At 41.6% G+C, this 24,104-nt stretch overlaps 1 protein-coding gene across 1 annotated transcript in view; it reads right to left on the bottom strand.

Moving 5' to 3' along the window:
- The window catches only part of LOC116997134 (reticulophagy regulator 1-like), a 74,690-nt gene extending 50,907 nt beyond the window's left edge, over window positions 1-23,783 (bottom strand). The window contains exons 1-3 of the mRNA XM_033061409.1: window positions 23,554-23,783; window positions 2,752-2,858; window positions 999-1,029 (exon numbers count right to left, since the gene is read on the bottom strand). Of these exons, the coding sequence (XP_032917300.1) occupies window positions 999-1,029; window positions 2,752-2,858; window positions 23,554-23,783 (368 nt within the window). The remainder of the gene's footprint in view (window positions 1-998; window positions 1,030-2,751; window positions 2,859-23,553) is intronic.
- Window positions 23,784-24,104: the final 321 nt, after the last annotated feature.

Here is a 24,104-nt window from a genome sequence, read left to right as displayed (position 1 = left end):
CAAATCCCTTAGACATTGCTTATACTGCTGCCGTGCTTAAGGAATGCTGTTCCCCAATTCAGTGTTCCCACTGAAACACTCCAAATCATACACTGTTTGCTCACACCCCCATCACCCCTTCCCCTGTGGAGGGCTGGTCAGGGGAACTGGAGACATAAAAGGTAAAGATCATGGATTGAAATAAAAATTTATGTGAAACAGCAATGAGAAAGAACAACAAACAGCAACAGCAACAAATCAGAGTTTATGTGGCAGGTGAATGATTCACATGCCATACGTAAACCCTCAACCATGCCTGACCCTGATGCCACACTACTTGACCTGGAAGGCACTCCTGCCCCCACCCCTGGAACATCAGGAGAGGTGGTAGAGAGTAACCTCTGGGTCCTGGCCACATCCCTTCTGGCTAGTGCAAAAATTAACCTTGTCCTGGCTGGAACCAGGACAACTGCCACAAATTAAATAAATTATATACTCTCCACTAACATGACATAAATACGTGGCTAGGACAGGTGAATGACAAGACAACAAGCTTCAGAATTATTAATTTCTATCCATATGGATATCAACTAATATTTATTGGCAATTATAACAATCAATTACTTGTGTTGATTTAAAAAGAAACCCCAGCAAGCTTACCTACTTTCAGTCAGCAGCACTGGTATAATGAACTTCTAAAAGTTACCTCCTTGACCAACATAGTATTATTCCACTTTTCAAAGAAAGCACTCATTCTCAGAAAACACAGTGATGATAATCCTAGTGTAAGAAAAAGCATTTCTAGAACTATTCTGATATATTACTCTATACTTTCCTATAACAAATCAGAAGAAAGAATGTATTAAAAGCTGTGAACAAGCAGTAATAAACTTAGAAAATATTTTCAGATCAAAATAATTCAGCAATTTATTAAAGGAAAACAAACATGTAAAAAAGTTCTAGACCAACTATAAAAAATAAAGTAATAAAAAACCATGCATTAAAAATAAAATACCTACTTGCCAGTGATGGCCCTCCAAAGCTGCGCACCTGCAATTGTAGAAATGTAAGATGAAATACAATGCACTAAATCAGAAGGAATTTTAATTTTTATTCATAGAACATGTTCAGAACTGGGACAAAATGACCAAGGAATTCTCCACATTAGTCAAGCAGGGAAGCTTTATTATCTTTACCTTACAGTGTAGGATAAAGATATCCCAAATTCAAATTCTTGAATTGCTTTCTGTAAATCAGCATACAGTTAAAATAATACATGGAAAAATTCAAATCTTTGATAGTTACATTTCCACAGGGAAGGATGCCATCAAGATGATAATCAACATAACTTTTACATCAACATATCCTTTACTTCTACATACTGCCAACCACTTTACATTTCTCATGAATCTGTAATAGTCTTGCCATCTAGTGGCTGGCTGGAGGCATGAAGCAGCTACACAGATATGTTAAACTGGAATTTTTTCTGCTTTTTGGAGAGGCACTTCATTGATTTATATTCATTACCGCAAGACTCCTACAGTATTACTTCCAGAGCCTGACTTTTCTTGAACTTTGTCTACAATGCCATCAAAGACAATAAAAAAATAAATGAGTTTACTACAGTAAATAATTATTCTATAAGCTAGGAAACAGAAGTCTTCCTAGCCTCATCTCTAAAATGAATGGTTAAATAATCACATAAACATGAGAGTGATACATTCTGGATTTGGTCAGTACAAAAATATCATTTACAGGTACAAGTGAATTTACTTAAATCATTGGCTTCCAGCTAGTAAGGCATTCAATGTGATTTATACAGCACAGAGCATAAAATATCAAATTCCGCTCAGCTTTATAAATTGCCCTCTTGGCTTGTAATACTCAGGCAGGAAACAGAATGGTAACCAAGACTCTCAGAAAAAGGAAAGCCAGTAAATCATCCTTCAGAAAAGGTAGTAAATACCTGCTGTAATTTAGCAGGGAACAAAAGACTTTAGCAGTCAGAAATTAAGTGTTAGTACATCAAAGAGGAATACCATGCTTCTCTGACACTATTTCTTGCTTTTGCAAGATGGTTTTTCAAACACTTTGCATGGGATTTAACAATAAACAAAAGGAAAAATAAGAATATTGAAAAAAAATCTTCATGGCAATGAAAATTAAAAATTTATGATGAGCATTTTGTCAAAGAATTTTCAAAATAGTAATGAAGGACAGGACAGGAATTGCAAAAAAACCCTCCAAAACACCAGACCAGCCAAGAAACTCAAAATCCCTTTCAAAATCAGTTGTATTCACATAAGACTCTAGAGACAAAATGCTATACAATGTAAAAAGAAAATACTGCTTACTTCTTATTACAGCTGTGCTAAGATAGGTAATTTCTCTATCTATTTACAAATTTCACCAATTCATATTGGACGTCCTAAAATTTCTAAAAATTACATGATTTATTTGGAAGAAGTATGAATGTTTTGGAAAACTTTGTATTTTAGAAAGAATGCATTTTCAGACCTAGCAGTTGTGAAACAAGAATGACTGTCCACTCCTAACACTCATCTAAGTGCTAAAACAAATCTCCTAATGCCCTCCCTATAAAATACAGCAAAACTTAATTGAAAATGGAAATAGACCATCAAAGATCTACTATCTCACTCTAAAATTAGCTGATACTTCTACAATAATCATAATATTGACCAGGCTTCAGTAATGATTTAGCATGTTCCAAATTGTGGGTGTTCAAGCACAGAACTGTAGCAGCACACTTACCTTGCAGCTTTGAGAATACCAAATCCTTCATTATCTGAAAAATTAACACTCCAAGTATTATAAGGGAAGTCAGATGATACACTCTCCAAGGGGTCAATGCAACAAACCTAGAATATCAAGAATAAATGTTGAATACTTTAAAACTCATTGGAAGCATACAAAAACTGACAGCTGCTTCTAATACTAATAAATAATACTAATAAATAATGCTACTAAAAAAAAAGGAAGAAATAGACTCAGATTGCAATAATTGAATTCAGTTCCTCCCCACAAACTTTCCATGAGAAGCAAATATTGAGAGCTCTGAGCATGACATTCAAAGATACAAAGATTAAACACTGAGTTTGTAGTAGATTTTTGTCCATACTTTTATTTACGCACAGAGAAAAAAGAAAACAAAATATTTTTATTATTGCATAGAAAATACTGCTTTTAAATTAACCGTGGCTTCATTAAAATTAATTGTCTTGGCACAATGCACAAAACAAGTTAAAATTTTGTTTCCTACAGAACCTATGTTTAAATAAGATTTTTATACAAATTATTCCTTCAAACACAAAGATGAGGTAAATCTATATCACAGCATAACACTAAAACTTGTCTTCATAATAAGCTTTCATGAATTTTGTTTTTAATTACATAATATTTAGAACATGTCTAGTCAAGTCAAACAGATCTAGACTCAGAAAGTATGAATTATAATCTCATGCACTGCTGACTTTTCTATCCAGGTGTGTTTGGAGATTAGATCTTCTATCTGTTTTACTGGCAAATACCCTAACTCACAAAAAAAGGGTGTGAAGTAAAAAGAATTAAAATTCAACTAACTAAATAAAAAAGCTAAAGCATTTTAATAGCTGATTTTGAGCACTTGGTAAATCTAAGATCTGAATAGAAGTAGTAAACAAGGTAATTTTTCCAAGTAAAAGCAATTAATTTTAAATGTTGAGGTTAGCCAAAACCAGTAAGAAGCCACTGTCCAAGGCACTAATTTTCACATTTAACACAAACTCATCTTACAAATCACCCTGAGCAGACCAGTATATGAATTCCAATGCAAACACAAATCTCACTCTGAAGATTTTATCCAAGCATAAAGGGTTTTTATATCTGTAGAGAATTTGAATTATAAGACTACTTTATAAAAGAAATTTATAAAATCAGCACCTTTTTATAATTCAGCCAGCTCAAGAAAACCAACAGAGAAATGTAGAGAAAAATGATTACAGGGCAACTTCTAAATAAACTGCCCAATCATAGCTCAATAAATTAAAACTTGTAACAGCTTTGCATCATGTTGTCCTACTATTTTTCTTGGTAATCTTATTCAGCATTAAAAATCTTTGACTGTGTGTAAGTGTTAAGTTCAAGATGTGATGCTGTATAAAAAAATCAAGTGAAAAATTCTTCATCCAACTTCTAGGTAGCAGAAGTTTATAACAAATGCAGACCTTCAAATCTTTTGGGCTTAGTACCATGTCCATTCTATAGGGTCTTCATGGTGCTTGTGCATGAATGTCCATAGAATCACATAGAATGCCCTGACTTAGCAATTACCATTGGCCACTCTTTGCTGGTCTCAAATACGCACATCAATACCAAAATTGATGCACAACTGTGTGCATGTGTGCATGTACACACACATCTTACCAGCTTTTCAAGGTAAGATCAGATGCTTACTAAGAAGGCTTAGTGTATCTTTCAAAAAATGCACAGAACATGTTTGACCTAGTTAATGCTTACAACTAAACCAAACTGTTAGTTTCACAGCAATCACAGCTGTCACCTGCTGTTAAAAACAATTGCACTAATGCGGACCAGGATTAGCAAACAAGGATTAACAAGGCAGCATCCACTCTGAAAGATGCTTCTAAGTCATGTCATTCCACCTTCTTGATACTGCAGTCTCCCTGCTCCAATGTTTGAGGGGAAGAACTGTAAACTAGTTGAAGCAGTTAATGTAGCCACCAAACATGGACTCTTCAATTTTTTGAAGAGCTTTGAATTGTTCTGACTGAACTTCCCATGCCTTAACATTATTAGCTCTTTATCTAGACTGTGATGTTTGCAAGAAAGACTGCCCCTTGTGAATTCACTCATCCAGATTGTGTCAGCCCTCAGATGCCAGAGCAACACAGATTAGAAAAGCTGCGAGCTATATGTCAGAGATCTATGTCCTTGAGTTCCTTTCTGGTGAAAAGCTGATAAGGTTCCCTTGTACTCATTTTGGCATATATCTATCATAAATCTATCAAATGGTTAGTTCAACATGCAGGGATCTGAAAATCACTTGTTATTCCACTACCATTGTCAGGATTCAGAATTTTTCTAGGAATTATCAACATTGCGCATAGCAAGCAGAATAACAGTTTCTGTGGTACTTCTGCTTATTAATAAAAGTTAGGGCATTTTTCCCCTTCTTTAAAAAAAAAAAAAGCTTAAGAGTACAGCCTATTTTAACACACACATATGACAAATAAAAGGTTCCAGAATTAAATCTTTATATGCTGCACTCTTTCCGTTCTGTAGAAGAAGGCTATGTAAGAGGAGAAGCTTACTGAACATGATCTTTTTTAGGCAATAAACAAAACAGACTGAAGTTCAAATTAATTTCTTCTACAAGTGATGTGGAAATAAAAACCATTACTAGAGACATAACCAAGACTTGTTCCCCCCTTGAATTCTGCAGTATTTTTTGAATGTTTTTTGGGGGGAACGGGGGGTTTAAGAAAGCGAAGATTAAAACAATGTACAGAATTACACATTCTAGATAACTACTTCAGCAGTTTACAGGACAGTTGCACAACAAAGGGACAAGAAATTCTGCTGTAGACAGTGCAGGGCTGCAAAAAAACCAGTCATGAGGTGCCCAGGACTGGGATATAGCCACCTTAGTTTGACGTTGCAAGAAATGTCTAGCCCCTGCCCTGATGGCAAGCGGTGTCACTGGGAAGGATGTCTTCTGGTCCAGGGCACTCAAGTGAAAGAGCTACTGGATGTGCTAAGCAGGTGGCAGACCACTATGGAGCAGGACTTTCAAAAGCTTAATTGTGTAAGAACCCAAGCAATGTGTTTCAACTGGAGCACATTTGAGCAAGCCAGAGTATCTGACCTATGAAGAACCTATGTTCTTCTATGTTGGAAGAATGTAAGTGTGATGGACCAAGCTTGCCACTCAACTCCACTGTGGAAGATCAAGAACCCATTTTTGTAAAATGAAATAGGAGCGATATTAATGGATGATTAAGCACAAAGGTTGTGGAATTTCCAGCCTTGATGGCTGTGAAGACAAAACCCTGAAAAATCTGATCTGAATTTAGTACTGATCTTATTTTGAGCTGCAAGTCATACTAGAGACCCCATGAAGCTCCTACCAACCTGAATGATACTTTCATTCTGTGACTATTTTAGGCTAGTAGAAGTGGTTGGCAAATATTTTTTGGTAAGATGCTGACATTAGAACTTAGAGGCACAACAGTTTCTGTTTCTGGGCCTGGTTATACTGAAGTTGTATATAATGATGAAATGATTCTAAACTGCTCAAGTAAGAATCAAAACTTGACAACTTCCACAATTAAAAGTGGAAATTCTTCAACTCCATGATGGTGAACCTAAAGATATAAAAGTACCCTAAGGCACCTTCTCCTTCTTTTCTCCAGTTCTTTAGAATATGGGATGGTCATATGTCATTACTGTCAATTTGTTGCATCAAAAAGCAGGTATCTAACAGCGCACCAGAATTTTCCCAGAGCACCTGGGACAATTAACTGCACAAACTGGATTGTACAAAGTTATTCAAGTGTCATGAGCCAGCTAAGAAATTTTTAAGCTAAACAATATCATACAATATTGCAGTCAATAAACATATTAAAAACTTATGGGGAGTGACAAAAGCTATTTTTAATTGTATAATGAGATACAGGGAAGGCACAGAAGTAGCAAATTGTTTCAAATGTTAAATACATTAATTTGATTCTTTCATTTCAGTTGTTAAGGTTTTGCAAAACATTCTAGAACCATGAATGAGTTACACTTTGTAAACATAAGAAAACATTTTATTCACAAATTAAATTATTTAGACTATCAGCAACTAGTGCTAGTTATTTCTGGAAAGGTTTAGCAGATACTTTTTTAATAACCATCTATCCTTAGATGAATTCTAGAGATAATCACATAAATAAATGAAAGTTGTCAATAACACAAATGTGAGCATGGATCTTTGCTTTACCATCAATTTTTATGACACGCAGGCAGCATGAGTGACTTCAGGACTTCAGTTCTGTGTTCCACAAATTCATATTTACATCTTAAAACTAGGGGTCAAACTCTTCAGAGTAATTCTGTGGAGTTCTAAAGAGCACAGGTTGGTATATAACTTTTTTCCTCATAAAATGTTTAGGCGAAAATTTACTGACACCTTTCAGCCAGAACTTTCCATAGAACTGGTCTTCTTCCAATCAGACAATGATAAGCAAGTGTGGCCCTCCCTGTGGACAGAAAATATTTCTAGTGCATTTTGACAATACCGAATTGCCAATTTCAAAGCTGTATGTATTTTGCTCTTACAGGGGGACCACCTAACACTGTCTCGACAAACATCTACACTGAAGGCATTTGGGTAAGGAAAAGATGTGGTGTCTTGGGTTACAATACAGGATGTGATCAAAAGTATCTATTCTATCACCATCTGATGAAACCAAGTGGGGCAGTGATCCTTATCTCCATGGGAAATATTCTGCTAATGGGCCACCCAATGAAACCAGGCGGGACATTGTTCTTTATCTTTTCAAAACCCATCCTTCCTCCAAGGAGGTATCTTCTGCTAATGGCCCATTGAGTCCCACTGGGTGACTGATAAAATTACTTCATCCCATCAGAAGTTGCTCCAGCCAGGGGAAGAGCCCAACATTTCTTACCAAGATAAAAAATGAGATTTTGGGAAACTAAGGGAGCCCTTTTTCCATCTGGACTCCAGAGGAAAACCAGACTTCTCCACTTCGCCACTGGACCTTCAGAGGGAGTACTGCTTCACCTGAGCCACATCTGTCACTGCAGGAGGATGCAGCCACCATTTGATGGGACTGCTACAAACATCCTGCCTGATGGGGTGTCAGGTTGTACTCTGACTTTGTCAGGGTTTGGGGTTTGTTTCTTTGTAGTACCGTATTTCTATTTTAATTTTCTTAGTAAAGAACTGTTATTCCTAATTCCCATATCTTTGCCTGAGAGCCCCTTGATTTCAAAATTCTAATAATTTGGAGGGAGGGGGTTTACATTCTCCATTTCAAAGAGAGGCTCCTGCCTTTCTTAGCAGACACCTGTCCCCCAAACTAGGACAGATTTTGGGGCATCGAGAGACAAAAGGAATAACAGTTCTTGAGTCACCTATTTTTTGTGTGCTGATAGAGAAACCTCATTAGGTGGCTATATGTTGTCTAGTTTACCCTGGTTTGGGTGGCATGAGGTTGTGGTTGTAATTTTCCCATTTGTAGGCCCTTATCTAAACATGGGCCCTATAACTAAGCTACTGTGGCTGTTACCCAGTTTGCTTTATGGGTTGATAAGTTGAGGAATTCATGGATTTTTAACTTCCTTTGGAAGGCGGGTACATGGATTCAGGGCTATCACACACTCACTGTATATTTTTGGGGTTACTTTAATAATGGTACTTACTGTGAGGGAATGACACCAGGGGAAGTTTTCTCTCAACCCTTCACCCAGATTTTTGGGTCTACCCCACCACATTTTGAAGGGTTCAGACCTCCTCTAAATGCTAATGATATCATACAGTGGCTTGTGTTACTGATAGGCTTGTTCTATTTAACATTTAGAGATAAGGGGGGATTAAGATGAATAACAACCCTGATACCCACTCCAGGAAACAGAGATGGTGCTGCAGACATTGACCCTGCCCCAGAAACTAGGGATGCTGCCCCAGAGCCTGACCCTGCCCCAGAGCCCACCTCAGAAAGGAACCACCTGGAGTGGGTGGGGGTTCCAGTGAAGGAGATAGGCCAGATGTTAAAGGAGTACATTTCCCCAGCTGGTGAGAGACCCTCCCCCTGCCCTAAAAAGGGAGAATCCAATGATGTTGCAGTGGAACCTACTAACGTCATGTCTGTCCAGGTTCCAACTAAACTACAGGGACATTCACAGCCAGCAGCAGTCGCCCCTGCGGAAACTACAAAGTCTAAGACAAAAACAAAGCACCTAGACAATAAGGATAATAAAGGAGGGCCCTCACAACCAGCAGGGGAACCAGAGATTGAGATTGTCACTGAGTACCTATCGTATGAAAATCTCCACAATCTGCGAAAAGACATTCTACAATGGGGCCGTGATGCTTTTACAACTTGGTTACTTCGGGTCTGGGACCTTATGGGTGCGGGTGTGCAACTGGATGGTACTGAGGCAAGGAATTTGGGACCTTTGACCCAGGATTCAGGTGTAGATCAGGTATTCGTAAGAGAGACAGATCCCCTTTCCCTCTGGGAGCAGCTTTTAATGAGTGTAAGAGAGAGATTTGTCCACAGAGAGAGAATGCAGGAGCACCACCATAGAATGCACTCGAGGAAGGGATCCAACAGCTGAGGGAAGTGGCAGTACTGGAGGTACTCTTTAGGAGGGATGGACAGCATGACAATGGCCCTGACAAGGTCAGGTGCACAGGGCACATGCTGTGGAATCTGGCAGACCTGGGACCATCTCAATACACCACCTTCATTGCAATGATTAATGCCAACAACAACCAAGAGACAGTGGGTTCTGTTGCTAACAAGCTCAGAAATTTTGAGAGCATGATCAATGGCCCAATCCAGGCTCATGTCTCTGCTGTGGTTAAAGAACTCAAAGAGGAGTTTAAGGAGGAGATGAGAGGGATGAGAGAGGAGATTAAGAAAATCAATGCAGCACCAGTGCGAGTCACAGACTCCAAAGTCGGAAGTCAATGCCCCCCAGCTAGGGAGTGAGGGTACACCCCACGAGCTGGTCTGTGCTTCTTTTTATGTGACCATGGGAAAGACATGGGAAAATGGGATGGGAAACCCATTTCTGTCCTGGCAGCACGGGTGCATCAACTCAGGGAGGGAAACACTAACGTAGGGAGCTCTGCTGAAGTGAAGGTAGCCTCAAACTTCCATAATCAAGGTGCAGGGTATTACAGAAGGGAGGATAATCTGTCAGATCCACTTGAAGGAACCTCTACTATGCATGCCCATGAAGGAAATAATAACTAGGACTAGAGGGGCCCTGCCTCTAGTCAGGGAGAGGCAAGGGATAACAGGGTCTATTGGAGGGTGTGGATCCGATGGCCTGGCGCATCAGAGCCACAAAAACACAGGGTGTTAGTTAATACTGGCTTACAGTGTACCCTGTTACCATCAGGACATGTGGGGGAAGAAACTGTTTCCATTGTTGGGGTGACGGGGGGATCACAGGAATTGTCTTTGCTGGAAGTTGAGGTGAGCCTGACAGGGGAGGGGTGGCAGAAACATCCGATTGTAACTGGTCCAGAGGCACCGCCCATTCTAGGCATAGACTTTCTCAGGAGTGGCTATTACAACGACCGAAAGGGATACAGATGGGCTTTTGGAATAGCTGCTGTAGTGGCAGAGGGCATTAAGCAGTTGAACACCTTTCCTGGACTTCAGAAAACCCATCTGCAGTGGGACTCCTGAAGGTGAAAGAGCAACGAGTGCCAATTGCCACCTCAACAGTGCACCACCGGCAGTACCAGACGAATCGAGATGCCGTGATCCCCATCCATAAGATGATCCGTGAGTTGGAGAGCCAAGGGGTGGTCAGCAAAACCCACTCACCCTTCAACAGCCCCATCTGGCCCGTGCGCAAGTCTGATGGAGAATGGAGATTGATTGTGGACTATCGTGCACTGAATGAAGTGACTCCACCACTGAGCGCTGCCGTGCCGGACATGCTGGAACTCCAGTACGAGCTGGAGTCCAAGGCAGGAAGGTGGTATGCCACCATTGACATAGCCAATGCATTTTTCTCCATTCCTCTGGTAGCAGAGTGCAGGCCTCAGTTTGCTTTCACCTAGAGGGGCATGCAGTACACCTGGAATCGTCTGCCCCGGGGGTGGAAACACAGCCCCACCATCTGCCATGGACTGATCCAGGCTGCACTGGAAAAGGGTGAAGCTCCAGAACACCTGTAATACATCGATGACATCATTGTGTGGGGGAACACGGCAGTGGAGGTATTTGAGAAAGGAGAGAAGATCATCCAGATTTTGCTGTGAGCCGGCTTTGCCATTAAAAAGAGCAAAGTCAAAGGAACTGCCCGAGAGATCCAGTTCCTGGGAGTAAAGTGGCAAGATGGACGGCACCAGATCCCCACTGAGGTCATCAATAAGATCACCGCGATGTCTCCACCAACCAGCAAGAAGGAAACACAAGCTTTCCTAGGTGCCATAGGCTTTTGGAGAATGCACATTCCTGAGTACAGCCAAATTGTGAGCCCTCTCTACCTGGTCACCCGTAAGAAGAACGATTTCCACTGGGGTGCTGAGCAGCAGCAAGCCTTTGCCCAGATCAAGCAGATCGCTCATGCGGTAGCCCTTGGCCCAGTCAGGACGGGACCAGATGTGAAGAATGTGCTTTATTCTGCAGCCGGGAACCATGGTTTGTCCTGGAGCCTTTGGCAGAAGGTGGCTGGGGAGACTCGAGGCCGACCTCTGGGATTCTGGAGCCGGAGCTACAGAGGGTCTGAAGCCAATTACTACAGAGAAGGAGATCTTGGCTGCCTATGAAGGAGTCCAAGCTGCCTCAGAAGTGATCGGCACGGAAGCACAACTCCTCCTGGCACCCTGACTACCAGTGCTGGGGTGGATGTTCAAAGGAAAGGTTCCCTCTACCCACCACGCCACCAACGCCACATGGAGCAAGTGGATTGCCCTCATCACATAACATGCCCATACTGGAAACCCAAATGACCCTGGGATTTTGGAGATAATTACGAACTGGCCAGAAGGTGAAAATGTTGGTCTCGCCAATGACGAGGAGCAAGAACAAGTGAGCCGCTCTGAGGAAGCCCCACTGTATAACCAACTGCCGGCAGATGAAACATGCTACGCTCTTTTCACCAATGGCTCCTGCCGCATCATGGGGATGAACCGGAAGTGGAAAGCAGCCATATGGAGCCCCACATGACAGGTTGCACAAGCTACTGAAGGAGAAGGTGGATCAAGTCAACTTGCTGAACTCAAAGCTGGCCTTGGACATTGCTGAGAGAGAGAAGTGGCCAAAGCTCTACCTTTACACTGATTCATGAATGGTAGCAATGTCCTGTGGGGTTGGCTGGAAAGGTGGAAAAAGGCAAACTGGCAACGTAGGGGAAAACCGGTCTGGGCTGCCAACGAGTGGAAAGACATTGCCACCCAGGTAGAGAAGCTACCTGTGAAAGTTCGTCACCTGGATGCCCATGTCCCCAAGAGTCGGGCTAATGAGGAACACCGACACAACGAGCAGGTAGATCAGGCCTCAAAGATAGAGGTGTCACGGATAGACTTAGATTGGCAACACAAGGGACAAATGTTCCTGGCTCGATGGGCCCACAATGCCTCAGGTCATCAGGGCAGAGACGCCATGTATAAGTGGGCACGAGACCGAGGAGTGGATCTAACCATGGACAGTATCTCTCAGGTTATCCATGACTGTGATATGTGCGCTGCCATCAAACAGGCCAAGTGGGTGAAACCCCTCTGGTACAGTGGGCATTGGTCCAAATATAAGTACGGGGAGGCCTGGCAAGTTGACTACATCACACTGCCTCAGACCCGCCTAGGCAAGCACTATGTGCTGACCATGGTGGACGCCACCACCGGATGGTTGGAGACCTACCCTGTGCCCCACGCCACTGCTTGGAACACCATCCTGGGCCTTGAGAAACAGGTTCTTTGGAGGTATGGTACCCCTGAAAGAATTGAGTCAGACAATGGGACCCATTTCAAAAACTGCCTTATCAACACCTGGACCAAAGAACATGGCATTGAATGGATATATCATATCCCTTACCATCCACCAGCTGCCGGGAAAGTTGAATGATGCAACGGGCCGCTTAAGACCACACTAAAAGCGCTTGGCAGGGAAACCTTCAAGAACTGGGAAACGAACTTCGCAAAGGCCACCCCAATGGTCAACACTCGAGGGTCCATCAATCAAGCTGGTCCTGCCCAGTCTGAACCCTTGCACATAGTGGATGGAGATAAAGTCCCTGTGGTGCACATGAAAGGTATTTTAGGAAAGACTGCTTGGATTAGTCCCATCTCGGGCAAGGACAAACCCATCCCTGGGATTGTCTTTGCTCAAGGACCTGGTTACACTTGGTGGGCAATGCAGAAAGATGGAGAAACCCATTGTGTACCGCAGGGAAACCTAATCTTAAGTGAGAATGGTGTGTAAGGTGTCATTATGCAGATGGTAATAGAATAAGGGGTGGATAATGTCTTGGTTTACAATACAGGATGTGATCAAAAGTATCTATTCTATCACCATCTGATGAGACCAGGTGGGGCAGTGATCCTCATCTCCATGAGAGATATTCTGCTAATGGGCCACCCATTGAAACCAGGTGGGGCATTGTTCTTTATCTTTTCACAATCCATCCTTCCTCCAAGGAGGTATCTTCTGCTAATGGCCCATTGAGTCCCACTGTGTGACTGATAAAATTACTTCATCCCATTGGGAGATGCTTCAGCCAGGGGGAAGAGCCAAGCCTTTCTTACCAAGATGAAAAATGAGATTTTGGGAAACTAAGGGAGCCCTTTTTCCATCTGGACTCCAGAGGAAAACCGGACTTCTCCACATTGCCACTGGACCTTTGGAGGGAAACTGCACCTTCTACAGGAGCACTGCTTCAATTGAATCACACCTGTCACTACAAAAGGACTACAACCACCATTTAATGGGACTGCTACCAACACCCTGACTGACGGGGTGTCAGGTTGTACTCTGACTTTGGAGTTTGTGCTTTGTAGTACTGTATTTCTATTTTAATTTTCTTAGTAAAGAACTGTTATTCCTAATTCCCATATCTTTAACTGAGACCACGTTGATTTCAAAATTCTAATAATTTGGAGGGAGGGGGTTTACATTCTCCATTCTAAAGAGAGGCTCCTGCCTTTCTTAGCAGACACCTGTCCTCCAAACTAGGACTTGTGGTAATAACTGTTTCCTGGTGGTAACCATTTCCTGGTTGGAGCTGAATGTAAACTATTCTTCCACACTTACTGCTGGAGCAATCAACACCTGTCTGGTTGCAAAAAATGCTGATGACTGTCTCAAGCAAGAGTTCTGGGGAAGGGGAAGAGGGCTTGTTTTCTTCTAATTACAGCATGAAGTACAGTAAATTAACGCATACAAGCCGCACTGAGTATAAGCCGCATCGCCGGGTGTTGGCAAACATTTTGTTTTCTGTCCATAAATAAGCAGCACCTGAGTATAAGCCGCTCTGTCGTTCGCAGCAAGGACCTGTGTGCAACAAAGTTGCCAAATAGTAACAGAATTGTGGCAGGGCGGGGTTTACTGGCTTGGCTCAGGCCATGAGGGCTTGGGGCTACCGACAGGGCTGGGTGGCCCAGCTCGGCGCTGCCACTCGGCGGGGCCGCTTGGGGCCAGCTGCCACCACCACTGGGCTTGGTCACCCCGGCCCAGCACTGCCCCGTAGCGGCAAGGGGGGCACAGAGCCCGCCAGCACCTGTGGCGGCGATGGGAGGTGGGGATGTAGCCTAGCTGCTCCTGCGGCGGTGGTACGCGGGGACAGGAGCCCCCTGAGCTGCGGGGCCAGCAGGAGAGAGCTGCCCCGCCTTCCCCACCCCCTGTGTTTCCTGCACGGAGCAGCTCCACCTGCCGCACAACAGAGTAACCAATTTGTAACAACCGCATAAATGCAGGGTTTTACTGGCAGGAGCTTGACTTTGCAGTTTGCACTGACTTGGTTGGCACTCCCGGGGTTGAAAATGTCAGAAAATTATTCACATATTGGCGACTCCTGAGTATTAGCCGCATTTCCAGTATGGGAGCAAAATTTTGGTCAAAACGGTGCGGCTTGTATTCGTGAAATTACTGTACATTGCCGGAACACAATTTTTGAAATACATGGTAAAGGTAGTATCAGAAAGCTTGTGCCCTTACTGATCACTGGGTTAATAATTTTGTTTGCCCTCCTGTTAATAAAAAAGAAAAAATATATATTCAACTCTATTTTATTTACGGGTAATTTAACACTTAGACTCTCCTAACTGAAAAGAAATCCCAAAGCAGTTTTGAAAATCCTGGTTTTCATGTATACGAAATTTACATCTTTTACATGAATGGCTCTTCTATACAAATGATTTTCATACTAAGCCTCTGTAAATATCAAAATGCTGCATCTACAAATATGGAAATCCAAGACTCAAAACACTGGAAATCAGAACTCAATAATCCAGTATCTTTCCTATTGTTCCTTCAGTATATCTTGGTGTTGTGATATAACACTAGCTGGCAATTATTATTTCTCACTTTTCTCCTGCCCTGGTGAGATGGGAAGGAGAATGGAAAGAAGTAAAAGCTGGGGCTTAAGAATATTTTAATAATTGAAATAAAGTTAATAAGAGTAACAACAATAATAAATGAAATGTGATACAACAAAAAAAGAGAGGAATAAAAGCCAAGGAAAACCAGTGAATGCCAATACCACTGTTCATCTGCTGACCAGTGCTCAGCCCAACCTGATCAGTGATGGGCAGCTCCTGGCTGGCTCCTCTCTGCTTGTGTACTGGGCATGACACATTGTGGTTTGGAATATCCCTTTGGCCAGCTTGGGTCAGTTGTCCTGGCTCTGCTCCTTCCTGGCTTCTTGTACACCTGTTCACTGGCAGAGCCTGGAAAACTGGAAAGTCCTTGACTTAGGGTAAATACTGCTCAGCAACAACTGAAACACCAGTTTGTTATCAATTTTGTTCTCATACTGAATCCAAAATACAGCACTGCAACACTGTACCTGGAAGAAAGAGAATTCCATCCCAGCTGAAACCAAGATACAGGATCTGAGTCAAAGTATTTAGATAACTGCTCAAGAACTATAGTGCTAAAATCCCTTCCCAATTCCTACACAAAAAGTGTAGATTTTCACTTAAGGCAGAGTAAGTTATGCAGTTACACTTTAGTTATACAAAAAGTTATACTTATTTTGGTAGGATCTCTTTATAGAATAGAATTTGGTGCAATATTATTATATTTATATTACATTTAACTGTCAACCTGGATGTCTGAAAAATACACAAAAAATGGCACAACAGATTCTGTGATAAAGAGAAGGAATTAACATGTAAAAGCACATCTGGTGTCAAAAATTTTAGAAGCAACAAAGACTTAAATTCAGTCTAAAAAATCTCCCCACCCTTCCAAAAAGCATGATTTGTTGAATAAAATAATTTCAAAAGCATTTATTCCACATCTGATGTTAATTAAAATTTAAAATATGCACACCAGCACTCTAGGTACCTTGAACTTAGAAAGCTGTATATATGTTTAGCTGAAAACCTGTGAAATGCTGTTATAGAATGCTTGTTAAAACATGCGTATTAAAAATGGTTTAGATCATGTCTAATTTAGTGGAGGAAAACCTTCCACAAAGACACAAATTAGAAAGAAGCACCATTTTTCACTTCAAGTCTTTCTTTAAATAAGAGTTCCATCCAAAATCTTAGGTATTTGAGATATTTCAAAGAGAGTGAAATGAAGCACTGAAAAGCAGCTGATCTGTAACCCATATGCCAGCTAGCAAAGGGTGTCCCATTGGATAGCACCCAGAAATCTAAAAACTCTATCACTAGGCACATAAGAATAAACAAATAATTTAAAAAAACCCCTCAAGCAGAAAAGGTATGTTTATTATTCTAAAACCTGCATCACTTTTAAAAACTTTTCTTTGTTAAGACAAAAAAACTCAGCCATCAACCTTTTATTCAAAGAGCTTATTTGTCAGGTTTCATTGAAAAGATTAGGATCATATTTATTCAGCCAGAAAGCACAGACCAAATCAGTTTTTCTTTTGAAAACATTCTAGAATTTAGCAGGAAAAAAAGAATTGAATAATAAATAAATCTATTGTCCTAAGAACCAGACTCCCAGAAATTTAAATTATTGTTACTTTGACAGCCATCTGTAGAAGGGGTATTTCTCTGGAAGGTCTGTGCATAGGTTTCAGGGCAAAAGCAAAGATGTCTGGACAATGCTATCTTAAGTTAACACATAGAATAGGAAGTCAAACAGTGTATTTTCTCTACCCCAACTCAAGAAACCAGCTCTTAAACTTAAAAATAAGTCTAAATAAAACCAAAAATAGTATAAGTCTCTAAGAAAAAAACACTATAAAAATAGTTCCAATGCTTTGCATTTAATCACCAAAAAGAAATGTGCTTATAAACAGGTACATTTGGAAGTATATCGGTGGTTCTGGGAAATAGAATTAAGTTAATAATTTCACATTGCAAAATTATCGCATGCTGTTTACACGGAAACCTCTTGAGGAATGCAGCAGTTAGAATCATGTTTCAATATTTGTGCTTTTGGATCAGATTTACTGTAACCTGTTGCATTCAGACAGGCACATAAAAAACAATTGAGAGGAAGAAAGTTTAAATGACCTAAACTACATACCTTCTGAGTCTACTGTGATATCAAATTCTACTGGTACGTCAGTGAAAACAGGGGATGATATTTCCATGGAAGTTAAAACTATTTTGATTTAAACACATAACATCAAATAACCTTGCTTGCTTTGTTTTTACAGACAAATGCCCAGATGACCTTAATTAACCTATGCTCAGGCAAAGTACAGAAGAAATCTTAATCCCATTTTCTGATACAGTAGCAGCAGTTTGAGCAGTAGCACCTCTACCGTGCTGCCCTAAATCTCCTTTTCTTTAATACTCTCATTAGTCCTGTAACATCTACCATGGAGCATAGCATATCCCTCTAAAACGTCCATTGTTCTCAAAATTCTACTTACTATTTGAAAGGTTCCATTATTTTTAAGCAATACACAAAGAAACTATAATTTCTCTCTTCAAACAACTGCTTTAGCCACAGCATATGTATGTTTCATCAAGACAGAATAAACACAAGCCATGCTGCAATTCATTTCTATTCTCCTTTGTTCTGGATTTCCATCTTCCTTCAAGTTTCTCTCCTAGATTTGAACCTAAATTGTTTAGTAATGCTTGCTTTTCTGCAATTACCCCACTTGATTTCTTTTCTGGCTGATCCTGATTTCATCTTATTGGTTGAAAAATGCTGTCAACTGTCCAGGTTTTTATGTAACACCATCTGGCTCTTAAACAATGTCAATTTTCATTCCTGTAAACTAATCTCTCAGCCAAAAGTATGCAAACTGTCACTAAAAAGCTGTTAATGGCTTTTAATTATTTTTGCTAACAAAATCAAATTAATTTAATTTTCTGTTCCACTTTTCTACCTCCAAAGCCTTCAAAAGTTTTCATCATTTGTATTGGAAAAGTGAACATAAACCTAAAACTTCCTGAGTAAAAACAAGTAGACCTTAAAACTATATGACAACTCGTGCTGAGGTTGGAATTTTAGCTTTACTTGAGGAAGAGTATTTTTGGAATACTACCTTCTAGGAAGCAAAAAACAACAAACCACAAACATTTTTTAAAGCTTTAAGAAATATCAGCAATTTGCTACACTATAGCTAGGTGTGATAAAATAAATCTCAATACCTATAGGTTACAAAGTCTTAGCAAAAATCAGCAAATTAAGTTAGAACTATCAGACTAGAAGAAACAAACTAGCAACCGTATAAGAAACCCATTCACGAGAATGCACAGTGAATTTTAAAGCTATCCATGCCAGAATTTTCTTCTCTTTTTTGATAATGAATGTGTTATCACTACAAACAAAAGACTAATGTCAATACTTAACCTTCTCTACCACTCCTACTTGAGTGATCAGAGACATAAACTCTTATTAGAATTTAAGGCAGGAGTATTCACTTGTGTGCTCTCCTGATACTTTGGATTTCAGGGAAGTAATCCTAAAACAACTATGAATGTAGCTCTAAGATTTCCTGTAACAAAAGCCAAAGACCAAAATTTCCCACATTCAAAACCATGTGGTGCTATAAGGAAAAATCCCTATGTGTTCTCCTGACTTGGAAGATGTTACAAATTTAATTAAGTGATCCGAAGACCAACATACTACAAACTGGCCTCAGAATATCAACACCCTGCCTTACTTCAGCTCATTTAACTTTCATGTATTTTTCTTTATGTTTTGATTTCAAAGATTTCTTTTATTCCAATTCTCACTTAATTTGACATTTTATCACCATGAATGTCCTGTCTGAGTAGTTCCCCTGGACTATATTTCCAGTGATAGCCAAGTCAGTGCCAATAATGAACAAAAATGTACAGTCCACAAATATATAAAACACGGCTGCTGTACGTCTTGTAACAAAGAATAAAAATGCAAGCATACATTGTGCATGCATACTGCTCTCTAAATGGGCAGAAATCTTGCTTTATAGGCAAGCTGTCCATCAAGGTATAGTAGTGGTAGAATTTACAACTTGTGTGCAAATACATGAAAGAAATGCTTAGCTTAGTATTGCTTTCTTACATTGAAAAAAATAAAATAATGAATGAAAAGGACTTTGAAATCTCTTCATGGTATACTTCGTCATTGCCAAGCAGAGATTTCAAGTAAGAGACACTTCAAGAACAAATCTTAAACTGAACTGGATACTTTAAAACAAAACAAACACTTCAGTAACAACTCCTAAAACAAACTGGATACTTAAAAATAAAACACACCAAGGTTCTGAACTCTGAATGTGTGTTTTGTTACTAACATTCAAAGAGCAATTAGATTTTCTGTCTGGAAAATACACAATCTTTACCTGATGCAATGCACACAGACAATTCACATAAAAGCAATTGTTTTCTCTCTTGATTGTTTCTATCAGACAATGGAAATATTCACTCAGTCTGAGACCGATCAAGCAAACAAAAAATATGGGTATTGATGGTGACAAAAGACTATTTTTAAGAGCAAATTAGGCCTGCACACCTGTCTAAATCAAGGACTGATATTTTACAGAGTTGGTCAGTTACTTTGTTGAGCCAGTACAATAACATAATGTAACATTGTTAAGAACAGACCTGCACTAACATGCAAATATACCTTCTGGAGTCAGAAGGTATATTAAAATCCTCAAAGAAAAATGTGGGTTTGGGCTGGTGAAGAGAATAGCAAACAGGGTAATGCAGTAAATTCATTCCAGAAAGAGACAGGAAGAGAAAAGATCTATTACATGTCAGTCTTTCTGCTACCTCTCTTCAGAAAAAAATCCTAGGGAAATTAGGAAATCGGGCAATTGGTGAACAGATGCAACTGATGCATATAGGGATGACCTTGCAGACGTGAATGTACTCAGGTTTGAAACATTTATCTGCAGATAGAAGACATATTTGAAATAGATATCTGCAAACTACAAAACACATGGAACAGTACAGAATTACTGAAAATAAAGCTGTCCCTCTGACCTTGTAGAAATTTTAAATTACAGATTGGGAGAACAAAAAGCTGACACTATACCCTCTATTCCACACACAGAGATAATAATAATTAGGATAGAATGCTAATTAAAAAATCTAGGAATGAATGTTAATATTTGGCTAAGATTAAACCAAAGACTGAAAGTTATCAGTGAACAGCCTAACACTTAGAACACCTGGAGTGAACTTCTGGCACCAGCATAGTTTCTCTATTCTCAGGCCAATCACTCACATTTCAGTACAAAGGCTGTAAAACAGGGGAAAAAACCCAACCTTCTTTTCCTGTGTTATTTTGACTTTAGTCTTCAAAGTACATACAGCACAAGAACCTAAATCATATTTCAGAGAGTCAGGTGAAAAATTATAAATATATATATATCTCCCTTGTTCATTTTAAGAATTTTCAGTCAGGTTCATTTGGGGCAAGAAGCTTAAAGTTCTTCATGGTGAAAAAATAATGGATGTGGTAACTAAAAAATGCTTTTTCAGCAGCCAGATTTGTCTACTTTTATTACTCTCTTGTTAAAGGTCCAAAATTATTTGTCAGGAATATAAAAAAAAAAAAATAAAGGAAATCAGAATGAAATTAAGTTAGTAAATTTCTTGTACTTACAAGTACAATATTTGAGTAGCAACCGCCAAAAATGCACTTATATACAGTACAATGGCTAAGAGATTTTTAACATAAAAGAGGCTACAATGGAATATTAAAAAAATAAATCCTGTGACACCATAGAAACAGTTCACTCTCAGAAGCTCCCACTGCAACAGTTTACACACAAAGTATTTTCATGGGTATACATACAAGAACTAAACTGACCACGAGAAAAACAGTCCCAAAAAATTAAATTGATGGCAGGACCTGGTGTTGCTTATCCAAAATTAAAAATACTGTAAAATTAAACCTCACCTCCCCTTTCTCCCTCTTCCACCAGCGCTGTTGCTGCTATAGTGGGAGAAGTCTCCCATCCAGCAATACAGACTTCTCAACTCCGAGATATCCTGATTAGAGACCACATACAATGGGAGTCTTCCTATGGGGCAGGGATACTTATAGGCACACAACAAAGAAAGAAGAGGCACATGAAACAACAGCTAGGAAATGTTCCTTCTACCTACAGGCTCCAGCCAGCACAAAGCCCTGCCAGGAGAGACTTCCCAGGCAGCAGGGGTGGACACTTGCTCCCAGTCCTGAAGCAGTAGTGACTGTCTGAGTCATCACAAACCAGGCTGACCAGCTGGATGTCAAACAAGAAAAGGAGAAGCAGCAAACACACTGTACTGCAAACACTCACCATACCATTGGGATTTGGTATCCCAATACCAAAGCAGGGAAATGTGACCTTAGTTTTAAATGACTGTTTAATTTTCAAAGCGTCAGATTTCATAGGTTTGTTAACGAGATCTTTCCTGGTGCTCCCAAACCATAGAAGTCTACTGGTTATCATTCCTACTTCTGCACATCTCTTAGCCCATTTACACTTCTCAAAATTCCCTGTCACTGAGATAGTGAGCTTCCTTCTGAGGTAAAATACCACCAAATTAAATTGAGCAATTGACCACCAAATTAAATTGAGCAATCTGTGTCCTGACCTTTGCTGTTCCAACTCATCTTGAAAGCAACAAAGTAGAGTGAGCTATAAATTTTGATAAAATAACTTCAAATATTGGTCACATAACAATTTGCCACTAAGACTACCAGGCATTGAATTATACCTTGCTTTTGATCAAATCTCACAAAATAATAGCCAGTGGGTTGCCCAGCAGCTACTATCCCTTGAGACATGGAAATGTATTCTGCTAGATGCTGAAAACTTTATCAGAGCCACGTTGCAAAGAAATATAAAGCATTATGACTCCTCCAAATGGCTGAAAGAACAGGTGACCTCTGAAGAATGCAGAAAATGAGAGCAAAACCATGTAACTTTCCCAATGAAAGGATTTACCATGGATACCTAAGAGCAAGACAGATAATAAAAGTCAACCCAAATTAGATGTCACACACACTCTGCTCCTGGGATAAAAAAGGATAAAATTATTTTGAAAATATTGGCAGAGATTTTCTTGCACAGCACAAAGCTCCAGGAAGTTTTCTCTCTCTGACTTGGATTGCATGTTTAAACATCACACTCTTAGGGTTACAGAGAACCAAGAAGAGTTTGCTATTATCCACAGCACTGCTTGTTTACCTCTTGCTCACTTAAGAGGAAAGGAGGCAGCTCTACCCACAGGAGAGGAAACACTATTCAGTCATAAGGGCCTCTGCAGTATTATTAGACAGTGCACTAATTTATCCATCACTCTACATGATCAAGCAGGCATAAAACATCATTTTAGATCAGAAATCACAAAAACATATAGGCATTGGCAAAACCTAAGATCACGAGAAAGCCCTAAAGAAGTTTCACACAGAAAGACAACTTTATTCCTACAGAAATTAACAGAAGAGACATAACAAACACAACAATAAACACATCCCTGTGTTAATCTCCGGGGTTTATTCTACTAAAGTGTCTCCAACTACAAAAAGCTAGTCCAAAAAGAGAACTGGTGCACTGCAGTAGCATTCTGGTTGTGCCCACTTCACAAAGACTCCACTAAGTAGGCCACCAATGTGGAAAAGCACATACACCCAAACTGAACTCTAAAGCAGTGGACCAGGGCATCAGCACAGCACTACCGAGGGGCTCGGGACCTGATTTCAGCAGGTTTCAAAATTCTGCACAGAAATGCGGGCCCGCGGATCATCTCGGCTGTGACAAATGCGAGTTCTCGGCGGGGCGTCCTGCAGCCGCCCTGCTCAGCTTCCATCTAGCCTGCTCCTCATCATCACCATCACGCATCCTGCTGCGAGCTATGGGGGCAGACCGTGTGTGCGTGCGGGCTGGGGCAGACACCGACGGCGAAAGAAGCCGGCCAGGCAGATGCTCTCAGAGCGAGGGCCACGGCCAGGGCCGGAGCGGCGGCGAGGGCAGGGGATGCCGTGAATGCGCAGGTGAAGTGAAAAGCAGGAGCCTCCTGGGCTGGGGCGCGGGCCAGTCCCCCGCGAGGGGCGATCGGCAGAGCAGGGCAGGGGGCGAACGCTCCTCCCGGGCGCTGAGGGCAGCGCGGGGCGGGGGAAGGAGACGCCCGGCTCGGGCGGGGCGGTGCGGACCGGGCGGGGGCTTTCCCGGGGGGCGGTCCCGACCCCGGCCCCGGCGCCCACCCCGGCTCGGCTGGCTCACCAGAAGAGCAGGTTGGCGCAGACGAAGCCGCCCAGGCTGCGGAGAGGCCGCTCCCAGCTCAGCGCCGCCGCGATGCAGCAGCCCACGGCCAGCCCCGTCTCTCCCAGCACCGCCGCCGCCCCGGCCCCGCCTGACACCTCCATCGGCTCCGGCTCCCCGGGCGCCGCCGCGCCTCGCTCCTGCGGGGCCTCCGATTCGCGGGGCTGCGCGGGGACCGCCGCGCTCGCCATGGCTCGGTGTGGCCGCCGGGCTGCGGCTCGGCCGGGCAGAGCTGGGCTGGGCTGGGCTGGGCCGGGCCGGGGCGGCGGAGGCGGGCCCGGGGCGGAGCGCGGCGCTGCCCCCGCGTTACCCCGCGCCCGCCTCCGCGCAGGTGCGGCGGGGGCGGTGCCCGGCGGGCGGGGACGGGGCGGCCGCCATGGCGGGCGGGGGAGAGCCGGGAGCGGCCGGGAGCTTCCCCGGTCTGCGGGAGACAGCAGGGGCGTTCCGGTTCCCTGATGCGGGAAAGTGGGGCACCACCGTTGCTTTCTAGATTTGGGAAGGTGGAGCTCACC

This window comes from Catharus ustulatus, chromosome 1 (assembly GCF_009819885.2).
Source record: "Catharus ustulatus isolate bCatUst1 chromosome 1, bCatUst1.pri.v2, whole genome shotgun sequence".
Lineage (NCBI taxonomy): Eukaryota > Metazoa > Chordata > Aves > Passeriformes > Turdidae > Catharus > Catharus ustulatus.
The sequence above is the reverse complement of the archived record's forward strand: the minus strand, read 5'-3'. Positions and strand labels throughout refer to the sequence as shown.